This window comes from Aulonocara stuartgranti (genome assembly GCF_965226115.1).
Source record: "Aulonocara stuartgranti genome assembly, chromosome: 4".
NCBI classification, from domain to species: Eukaryota; Metazoa; Chordata; class Actinopteri; order Cichliformes; family Cichlidae; genus Aulonocara; species Aulonocara stuartgranti.
Window position 1 is genome coordinate 32,896,560 of NC_138942.1, and position 11,963 is coordinate 32,908,522.

The following is an 11,963-nucleotide window of genomic DNA, read 5'->3' on the forward strand; positions in this document are numbered from 1 at the left end:
GGGTGAACTACAGATCTTTTATCTGTTTAACCTTTCAGGAAATAAAGCGGGAACAGACCTGAACTGGCCATCAAACTGCTTTTCAGTTCCATGTCCAGTTACATTTGAGCGTTAGAAAATGTAAACCCTGAACAGTTAACGTGATCCCCACTTAGATTATTACTGAATGTCTGCACTTCAATGACATCTTGCCTGTGTGATTTAAAATCCACTATGTTGGTGTACAAAGGCAAAACGACAAAACTGGTGCAGCTTAATGCGCATAAAGGTGACGTGAACAGCTTGTTACGTACAGTAAAAATGTTTGTTTTAGAATGTTCATTTTAAAACAATCTACAATTCAAATATGTTTTCTTGCTGCTTTCACATCCAATGTTAAAAATCTGGGGAAAATAATTTCAAACACTTTATTTCAGGTTGTCCTGATGAGATCGCGACTTCCTGTGAACAACGACACTGTCACAACTTACAGAAAAATGAACAACCTCCACCAAGCTCTCTCTGAGGCACAAAGACTGAAGTCCGAGCCGAAGGCGAGCAAAACAAAAATAAGTAGATTTAAAACATACATGTAGGTATTTGAATACACACAACAGGTTATTGAAGCATTTAAACAGGAACAGTTAATGATAGGATTCGGTCAGAAAACAGGACTTTATGGTACTGCAGGTCACGAAGACGGAGCAACAGCAGAGGAAATTTTATCATACAACCAATTCACACCACCTTTAATGCCACATATTGACCCCAAAATGAACGTGGACCTGTGGCTCTTTAGTTACGCAGAGAGGAACATGAGGGGAACTCAACCAATGTTCACAGACAGAAAAGCAGCACGGAGAGTAGACAGCGGCTGCGGAGAACAGTTTTTGAACACGTGGTTCTCCAGCAGAGCACCAGCGCACCACCCTGCACCACCATGCTCCACCCTGCTCACAGAAAGGCTACGTTTGCAGGATTTGTACAATTGTTCTGAGGGTAGTGTAGCTTCTTTTTGAGCGTCAAAGTAGAAATTTGTGTTTGTGGTTTCTTTCTTTAGTCAAATTTAATTCCCCTGATAAGGTGCCAGATTTACTAAAAAGGATAGCATCAGCACAATCACCAAATAACGCCCATGGCAGCCATCTGCTGTGACTTTCTGGAAGGTACAACTTGAATCTTCTCACACCGCTGTCTGTCTGAGGGTTAAGACCTGGTTTTAGAGTTATGTTAGGTGTGAGATTTACTGTAGTTAATATGGTTAAAATTGGGGGTGAGACGCTGGGAGTGCATTAATGTCAATAACTGTCCTCACAAAGCCGACACAGAGCAGAGCTGAGGAGGAAAGGACGGGAGAGGAGAACACTGCAGCTACTCCGGTCGGCTGATGCTACATCTTTAATATAGTTAAGACACAATGATAAAACACAAGTGAAGGAATCCAAGACACATTTAAGCAAAACGAGAATCCCAACCTAACCATGAACACTGCACAACAGGAAACAATAAAATATAAACTGCGCCCTTCAACTACACAAACATGACGTACACAAACATCCATATCACAATGTGTAGTGAAACAGTACATTTTTAACTATGTTTGTATAAATGTTTTTCGTGACAAAGCTGACAGAGCTGGTTGGTATAATAACATGAGAAGGACAGTTATTACAGATTTCTGTTCTTACTTCACTGAACCTAAAGCTGAACTCATTTTCTGACAGGTATGCAGGTACTAACAGAGACTGGTAGCACAGGTGGTCTGTTGGCTCTGTAGATGTAGATCACAGAGAGGCTTCAGAGTGAGATTAAGGCGTGGTTGGTGATCCCCCGTCAGTCAGTGTCTTGAAATGGACGGACAGAGCTTCTTCCTCTGGGTTTGGTGGGCGTCTGTACTCCTCCCTCGTCATCAGGTGTCCCAGCACCAATCCAAAGCACACCAACAGGATACCCAAGACGTTGGCCAGCACTCCCTCTGGGGTGAACTTAGAGTAGGTCGGCCTGGCCCCAAGGAAGCAAGGAGACATCATAAGTGGGTAAGGGCATAGTAAAATTTAAGGTTAGTTGAGATAAATCAGGAGCAGATGGTGGTTATTGAGGATTTGCAGACATGTGACCACAAACCATGTGATGTTAACTTGTCTGACATTCTGCACTTGTGACATTGTGGGATCAATGAATGTAGGTCACTCAGTGACCATCCCTCAACCAGCAGTTGTGAGGGAAAATTTAGTACTCCCCGACTTTACTGCGAGTGGTTGGTGGAGTTTGCTGGGAAATGATTGCTTAAGGATCACACAGACCTACAGACTGGTCAGTGATCAACCTGGCAACCACGTGTCACCAGGGAAAAACTTATTCCGGTTGGCAATGACCTTCTTCCGATTGCTTTGGTCACTATCATATTGCTGTGTTTGTAGTTTGAATGGAAATGACAAACTTGCATTTTGGAAAGTTTTGCTACCTCTTAGCATGTCATTAGCAAGTATTTACAGACAACGGTTTTTAAAAATTGCTCACAACCTCAGCAGCCTGCTAGGAGGTCTTTGGTGTAACGCCTTCTTTGCAACCAATTTCATGCAGCCAACAACCTCCAGGAACCACTACACATTTTCCTTAGCAACTGGTGATTGTACCATGTCCACCATGGTAGGCAACAAGAGCAGTGTGCGGATGTACTGGATTAGAGTGGTGGATTTCTTTTTATCAGAGCCATCTGACTTCTGAGATCCAAGCTGTAATCAGCGATGACCCTAACTAAAAAGGCCTTTACGCACCAGACTCGTAATATCTGATATGAAGCCATTAAAACCGGCCATGTTATATTCCCTGGACAAATGTCCAGCTTTATATTTTCAGATCAAACCACTGGTGCTGACTATACAATAATGTGGAAATAGTCAAATAAATGTAGTTACTTAAGCAAGAAATGATTTCAAAAAGAAATGACAAAAACACAACGACCTTCACAAGCCACTCGTGTGATGTCATATTGTCTGTGGTTTATGCCTAAAGAACATCACTAATGAAATGAAGAGGGGGCAGATACTCGAGTACAGACATACATGATGTTGAAGAGGAGCGTCTCCGTGATGCCCAGCAGGCTGGTCCCTACGGACATTACCAGCAGAGCCAGGCCACAGAACACGTGGACAGGCAAGTATGAGGCTCGTAACCATGCCGACGCAACAGGAAACAGGAAGAACATCAAACCCATCACCCACTGGCAAAAATGGAGGGATAAAAAGTTTAGTGTTGTAATGTGTTACATTTGCTGCAGAGATTCAGTCTGTGTGTGTGTACCTGTAAGCAGAACAGGATTAGGGTAGTCATACCGCACCAGCTGTGTAGAGAGTACATGTCAGGAATCTTGGCTGCCCTGTGGTAGTCAAACACAGCCACAAAACCTGCACGCACGCATAGAGCAACATGTCAGACGGACACACACATGGTTATTTTAAAAAAACAAACATCTGCAGCAGTCAGACGCCGGCTGATGTAGCTCCCTTACCTACAATACTCATGATGAGAGCGAGCAGGTGAATAATGCCGTGAAGCAGCTTTACGTTCTTCTTCGGCTCATTGTGAAACACTCTGTAGACCAGGATGGCTGGAGAGGCAGACAGACAGAGACATGGAGACAGAGGGAAGACTATAGAATCCATTAAGTGCATTTAACACTGATCAAACATTACACACATGTTAATTGCTGTTTGTTCTTTTTTAGACTTTTGTTTTTTCATCCAATGCAGTCTGAAACAGCAAAACATGATTCATACTCATATTTCATAACCTCAGGGTCGGTGGTTCGATCCCAGGCTGCCTCCTGGCTGCATGCCAAATATCCTTGGGCAAGATACTAACCTCATGTTTGCCTACTGGTGGTGGTCAGAGGGCCCAGTGGCGCCAGTGTCCGGCAGCCTCGCCTCTGACAGTGCGCCCCAGGGCAGCTGTAGCTACAATGTAGCTGCCATCACCTGTGTGGACCCATTGTCCATCATTTTTAAAGGTGCCTGGCAGAATGTGACACGTTACTAATGAATGAAGATGTCTGCAATCAGTCTTTAACACGGTGCACGCCTGTAAGCTGTTTGCATTGACCACTGGGCAACAAAATTAGAAGACCATGTAAAGTATGGAAGGAATCACAAGTAAAAAGAAACAATTGTTATTTTGAGGTCTATCTTTACTTTGCTAGAAACATAATCTGTATTTTATTCAGAATTCAAGGCAACACAACTAAACAGCATGATTGTGTGTCACTTCCTGCAGTGACACCATTATTGGAGCTAACATTTGATTTTCTATAAAATAAAGCAATTACAGATTCCTTCCTTCATTCCTTCTATCCAGTATAAGGTCACAGTGGGGCTGGAGCTTATCTCAATGGTTATGGCTCCAGAGGCAGAGTACACCCAAAACAAACTGCCAGCCTGTTCCAGGGTACCAGATACAGACAGAAAATCTGTCAAGCTCACAGCCACACACTAATTTAGAATGAACAATCACACGACCCCCTATAAGCAAGCATTTGACAACAGTGGGAAGGAAAAACTCCTTTTTAACAGGAAGAAACCTCCAGCAGAACCAGAGTCAGGACGGTCCAGCTGGAAGTGAGGGGACACTGTGGTAAAAGGTCAGCATTAATACTGTGCAGCAACTGAGCCTCCAGCTCTACCACACACACTCTCTAATTGTTCTCAGCATAAATCCTTCATTCACCCACCTGAGCCAACAGCTTTGTTTAATTTCCACTTCACAGCGTCACAGAGATTTAAGCCACCTCATGGGGGTGCAAGATACTCAAAAGAACCCAATATTAAAGGCGAAGGAGGGGGGCATGAGCTGAAGTGTAACAGCATTAGTGTGGACATGTGTTTGTTTCTGTGTGAGGAACACCCCCAGGAGGTTTCCATTTCACATCAAGATCCTTCCTCAATCTCATTCTAATGTCCAGTTAACCTTTGTTTTTATTGCTCTAATGCAATCTAGCACTGAACCAGTTGAGCTAATGTGGTTACTCTCATTAGAACGGTACCCAGGGCTGCGGACACAAAGCAAAGTCTGCTGCAGCATGAGCAGGTGGCAGCAATACGTCAAAAACAGTGACGGTGTGTCCAAAACAAATCAAGTTGAGCTGGATGACTGACGGCACCATCAAAAGGGAAAATCTGCATTAAAAAGAAACTGAACACGGGAATTGGAAAGAATGGCCTAACCAAGCTGCTATATAGTGTCATTTAGAAACAATGAATGAATGAATACATTTAGACGTATTAATGGCTTGTGTGGCACAGTAATTGCTGGTGGGCAGTCTCTCCACATCATGTCCACATACCAAGCGTCTGGATCAAATGAACATGTGACATCTGAAGTTCAAGTCAGATTTGACAAAATTCCTACAATTTTTATGCTGTTTAAGTATTTAGGTCACCTCACAAAACATTTGTGTGTGACAGAGCAACTTCACCTCAGCTGTCATTTGCACTTCCTTTAATCTGGCTGTGTGGATGTGTATGTCGTGTGGGCGTGTCATCCAACTGTCTTAATGTGTGGGGTCAAGTGTGTTCTGCATTTTTCACTGTTGTAACGTTGTATTGTGGTGATCTGAGTTCAGTCTTGAATGATGTTCATCGTGCTGTTGCAGAGTGACTAAGACTAAAGCTACATGAAGACTACATACAAAAGCATGCAGTGCTGTGCAGACATCTTAAGCCACTCTTCATTTTCTTATATTTTCCGTTTTCAGCAGTCAGACTTTCATTATGTTTTTCTTAAGTCTTCTTGAGCAGAAACTCTTCCAGCTTTCTGAAGGTCTTACATTGACTGCATTTTCACCCATTTTCAGTCCAGTCCTTGTACCTGACAGTTTGAAGAGGAATGTTTTTTTGTTTTTTGAGCCACTTAACACTGGCCTAAAAAAAAATCAACAATACAGTGTGACAGATATAGAATAATATTCCTGCACCAACAAGGTGATTTCCCGAGTTACTAGCAGTAACCCAAGTTTCTGGCAATCCGTCCAAGGATTTCTTTTTGACACCCAATGGCCGTCAGGATGGTGTCGACTAGCCTGTAGAGGTCAGTGTGTCCCATCATGGGGATGCCTCCCCACACCATCACTGACCCACCACCAGAGATGTCAGTCTGAACAATGCTAAAGGCCGCATCCCATTCTCCAGAGCTTCTCCAGGGTCACGTGTGTCACTCAAGGTGAACATGCTCTCAATGGTGGACCGGCCAGTTCTGGTATTTGATGGCATACAGGGCTCTACGGTACCAGACGGTTCTACCCTCATAAAGTCTGTTTATGATTTTTTTGGGTCAGAAACATTCACACCAGTGGTCTGCTGGAGTTCATTTTGTCGCTCTGGTAGTGCACACCTTGTTCCTCCTTGCACAAAGGAACAGATACTAGTCCCAGTGATGGATTGAGGGCCTTCTACCACCCTGTCCAGCTCTCCTACAGTAAATGCCTGTCCCCCAGAACCTCCTTGTGGCAGTGTTGGGCAGCTGATGATATACTCTGATTAAAAAGTGTTGCTTTATTTTTTTTTGTAGAGCCTCATCCTTTTGTTTTCATCGAGTTATAACTAGCTACATTTGTGCATAAAGGATGACAAAAGGCAGAGTAAATACATGAAAAAGCTGAGTCAAAAATATTATTTCACTTTCATCTAACAAACTAACTTCCTTCTTAATGTCAGGTATCAAATTAACTGGTAATCTGGTAATTAGCATGAAGGTCAATTGCAACTAACCTGAACTCTAACACAAGAATATTTGATTTTGTTTATACAATTTTGACAGTCAGGGTGCAAATAACATAATAATTCCAACTGACACATTTTAAAACTGGTGGAGTGCAGCTAGCAGCGGTTAGCTCAATATATCCAGCACAGGGAGGCTACAGCATGAACAAACAAGAAGACCCAGTTCTGAGAAATACCATAATTGGACAAGAGAATTTAAAGACCAATAGAGTGGAGGCCCTCTGCTGTCAGTGAAAAATATGCTGTTGTTTGCTGACTGGTGCTTTTTTTGTGCCACTTTTCCCTTTAGAGTCATCCTGTCAAACCTTTACTGGATGCGTGACAAAAACACACACGCAAGCTGTTTACATTCATTCAGTGATGCAAACCATTCCCCCTTTCCTCTGTTTGTCTCAGTCCTGCTGGGTCAGGTTAGGGAGGATTGATGGGTGTCTGGCCAGCGTTAGCTTAATGTAACAAGTCAGCAAAACAGTGGCTTGAGGCTACGATGCACTGGTGCACACTCATAAGCTCAGACACACACACACCAACAGTCCTGCTAATTTAGAGCAGCCATTTTCTGTTGAGCATTTTGCAAGGAAAAAAAGAGAGAGGAACAATCACTGACTGCAAGTTTTTCAAATTATTCTAACATTTTCAGCTGAGCTCTGGCTAACTGGTCAGCTGGATAGCACTTTGATATTTCAGCAAGAACTCTCTGCTCTGCTTCTATAAAGCATTTATGGTGCTCAATGGAAACAAGCCCACGATTGGGAGCAGGGCTGGCTTGTGTTTTAGCCACATGCTCAATAAACAAATATCAGTATCAGCTACGAGATGTTACATTTTAAATTAAGTCGCCTATTTCTACCCCAGGTGGTGCAAGTTAAGAGTTTAACTTGAATAACATTGAAACACTTACCAAAATGCTCAACTTGTTTTAAATTGAACATGATGTCTTTGTTTGATTTCATGTTGATTCTGGGTTTTGTGTGTGTGTGTGTGTGTGTGTGTGTGTGTGTGTGTGTGTGTGTGTGTGTGTGTGTGTGTGTTAGCACTTGTTTGCATTAATAACCTCCTGTCTCTATCTTTATTCTTCATACAATGTGTTCTGTTCAATAAATCTTTTATAGATGATACAGATGATATTTCATGACTTCCCTGGATTATTGCTTAACACTAACATTAGGGATCTAAAATGTTTGACAGTAGCACGGTCGGTATGTCTGCTGGAAAAAAACCAAATACATAATAAACAAACATTTTATATCAATTTTATTTTATTTATGCAGAGTAAATTTGCAAAAGCAGTCGCCTCAGGTACTTTATCTTGTAAGGTAGAAACCCGACAACAATACAGAGAAATCCTCAACAATCAGCCGACCCCTTTTGAACAAGCACTTGGCCACAGTGGGAAAGAAAAGCTCCCTTTTAACAGGAAGAAACTTCCAGCAGAGCCAGGCTCAGGGAGGGGCGGCGATCTAGCCTGACCTGATGGGGAGTGATGGGTGAGGAAAGTAAAGCCTTTTTTTAACAATGAAAAAAGTATAATACAATCACAGAGATGCATCACTCAGTTTGAGCCACATCCTGATTAGGCTGAGGTTCTACCTGTACACTCATTGATCAGTGTGGACTCACCATCTCCATGCAGAAAGACCAGGCCCAGCACCATACACAGAGGGTGGATGTTAAACTCCTGCTTTGAGCCATTCCAGGCAAAACCTCCACGGAAGTGACCCATCCACACACCGGTTAGCACCACCGATGCCAAACCCAGCACCTGGGACACTCCCACCAGCCCCGCAAACGCAGCGCGACTACGACGGGGGGCAGAGTCCTCCATGATCTGAGAGACAGGAACAGAGCAGTTAGAACCGATGCCTTAGGCTGCACCATTTGCTGAATAAAATCAAAGTAAATTCAATTAGAAGGATGGGTTAGACAAAGATAAACACAGAGCATCAACAAAGTACCTCATAAACATTATTTTTCATCATGTCACATTATAAAGAGTTTGACTTATTTGAGCTTTTGAGAGGAAAGAAAGCTAAAATAACTCATATTTGCTTCAGGAAATTTTGCAGTACGAGAAAATCTGTACCCATGAAACATAACATCAGCCAACATCACTCCTGCATTTGTATTCCATCTTTAGGGTCTGTCTTTCACCAGCCAGTGTCAAAGACTGGGCAGTGAAAAGACTCACCAAGGGGCCGTCTACCATGCTAAAAGGATTTAGCTGAACAGTCTTCCATCTATAAAAAGAAATATAAATATCTAAAAACAGATATACTGAATGCCCTCTGTGACTGATTCAGGATTCAGGCCTGCTAGAACATAAAATCAGGCTCTAAACCCTTCATACACTGGTAACAAAAAGCACTACACATACATCATGACATGTCTGTTATCGTGTGCTAATATCCGGCAACGACACTCTTCTCATTCCTTACAATAAGGAATGAGAAGAGTTATGGGTTAGTTTCAGTTTCTTGGGTAAGTTTTTCATAAGATGCCGTATTAGTGTATAAAATAAGCATAGAGCATGTCAATTATATTAACATGCAAGTACCACATGCACTCTGATCAGGCATAACATTAGGTCTGATCATGCCTATTGTGTTGGTCCCATTTTGCTGCCAAAGCAGCCCTGACCCACTAAAGCATGGACCAAGTAGTTAGCAACAGATCCTTTAGACTTGGAAGTTGCGAGGTGGGGCTTCCAGAGACTGGAATTGTTTGTCCAGCGCGTCCCACAGATATTCACTTTGTGGAAGGGCATATTTTCCTGCTGAGAGAAGCTACAGCCATCAAGGAATACCGTTACCATGAAAGGGTGTTCATGGTCAACGCAATGCAACAATGAACCTCCATTTAGCAGCAATAACAAGGTTAAAAAAAAGGTTTACTGCTGCTAAAGGAGACCGTTCTTGCTCTCTGAACTTCCAGTTTCTTAATGGATGTCCACCAAGGGAAGGAAATCACCTGCTGTGCTCTACTTTGTCACTGATAGTCGGTTGTTTATGGCCATTCCAGGCTCTGGTTGCCTGAATTAATGAATTTGCTATCCTGACATAGATCTGTTATCCTTTGCTCTCATGTTAGTAGTCGCATTAGTCAAAATAGCTGTTGGTCCCAAGTTTAATTATTCTCAACTCTGAGGCAAGCGATTAAAGGAACAGCCAATGGGAATGCAGAACACTGTTGATTGACATAGGACAGCGAATAGGCAACAGGTGTTCTTCTTCTGTTTCACAGGAAGTAGTTTGCCTGGAAGTTTAGAAAATGTTGTTCTGGTGCCAGCACTTATTTCACCCATAGTCACTTGAACGTCATTGACTTTCTATGGTCTCTGCTCACCTTGTGGTTGTTGCTCTTAACCTCTCACTGAAATTCTGCTAAACATCAGCTGGACAAGCCTAAATCCTGATGCCACTGCCACCGTGCTTCTTCTTTGGGTTGATGTTTTCATGCTGTTAGGCATTCCCTAATGTGCGTCTAAGAAATGCATTAAAAGGTATAAAAATAGCATAAAATGGAATAACCTATTTGTAATGGCTCCTTCATGTACTTACACGTCTTTGGCTCTGAACTGCGCTAAACTACTGACGCATAAAAGGAGCAAAAAGTCTGTTTCGTTTCACAACAGGATCTTAAAGTTCCTGATGTCACTGTTACAGAACAGAATCACGATGGCACGAACACAGCCAGCACCACACTGGCTTGAAGCGGAAGATTTAAAAATAAAAACACACAGGAGCCTGTGTCTGCTGTGTTTTATCATGTTTCATATCAACCCAAAAGGCACAAGATATCAATGACGCTCCCAATGCATAACAGGAAGTGTGTCACAGCTGTTACATGAGGACTGGAGCACAGAACAGCCGAATCCAACGGATTTCCACGACTGCAGCTCAAACTCCATTATCAGCTCCTCTTTGTTACAATTCACCTTCCACGCACACGGCGCGCGCGCACACACACGGGAAGAATGACAGCAAGTCAAACAGTCGTGTTCACGCTCCCACGGTGCGCTGTTACCTGTGGGATCAACGGGACTCTCCAGCCTGCTTTAGCTGTGTCTGAGTTATGTTCACAGTGACTGTGGAAAGGCACAGAGCATAAGGTTGACAGGAAGCGTGGAGTACTTACTGCGCTCCACGGTCTGCTCGGCTGTAGCGAGGAAGTCCTGCAGAGTGGACTTTACAGATCCGCCTTCCTCCTCCTCCCCTGCCTGCCACCGGGCTCAAGTGCGCCTGTGTGTGGGTGTGTGTGTTTGTTTTGGGTGGCCTTATTAGACCAAAAAAAAAAAAGCCCACGTGACTTTAGGACGGCGATGAGCAGTGGAAAGCATACTTATGTTTATATATGTATGTGATCGTGTTAATAATATTAATATTATTATGAGGATGATGATATGGGGATCAAACTCTGATGTACACACAGCTCACACAGAGGATTCCAAGAAAAATGAATCATGAAAATGAGATTTTACGTGATAAAACGTCACGACAGCGTCAAGGGAGGGGTGGGAGGGGGTTGTCTGCGTGGACTTATGACTAACAGCTTCGATGTAAAGGTTTGTTGCCTTGACAACGCTGGAGTGGGAAAGATGGAGGTGGGTGCGTGAGCGAGAAGAAGAGGAGGAGGAAGATGGGAGCGCTCGTCTTTGAATGAGAGCAGCTCGTTAGTGGAGACGCAGACAGTCATAGCCACCAGTGCTTTTAAAGGCACTACCCACTCGTGTGGATTCTCAGTTTGCGTTACCTTCCAGAAAGCAAGTTTCACTCAGAGTAATGAAGACAATGGACGCAGGGGCGGAAGGGGGCGGGGGTGTTGATGTGGCACAGTAATCGGAAAAATTCACCAGTGTATCGCTGTAAATGTATAACTATGAAACACTATCGATGAAATATGTTGGGTTAATAGATGGAAGCAGCACTACATCTTATTATTAGCTCTAGCCCTATTAAGTCACCATTAAACCTTCTTTTTTATGTTTACGGAATTCTGGTGGGTCTGTGCACATTAAAATCATTATAATTCATTGAATTATCAGATGCTTTTGTTTGTTTAAAAAAAATTTCTGATAGAATTTCCCAACTTCTTAAAACAATCACGGATACAGATCTACGTTCTGCGCATCATTTCCTGCATTCTCTTAAACCTTTAAGCATCAATATGTGCATGACAGCAGAAATATATTTATTCCAGTAAAGGAAAGCACAC

The 11,963-nt window shown here is 42.9% G+C and overlaps 1 protein-coding gene across 1 annotated transcript; it reads right to left on the bottom strand.

Moving 5' to 3' along the window:
* Positions 1–393: 393 nt before the first annotated feature.
* On the bottom strand, positions 394–11,011 carry cyb561 (cytochrome b561). Its single transcript, XM_082530118.1, has 6 exons — positions 10,887–11,011; positions 8,373–8,580; positions 3,491–3,589; positions 3,283–3,386; positions 3,045–3,202; positions 394–1,980 (listed from the first exon to the last, which is right to left on the bottom strand). Exons 2-6 carry the CDS (start codon positions 8,575–8,577, stop codon positions 1,788–1,790), a joined length of 759 nt encoding a protein of 252 aa, XP_082386244.1. The 5' UTR covers positions 8,578–8,580; positions 10,887–11,011; the 3' UTR covers positions 394–1,787.
* Between the last annotated feature and the right edge of the window lie 952 nt (positions 11,012–11,963).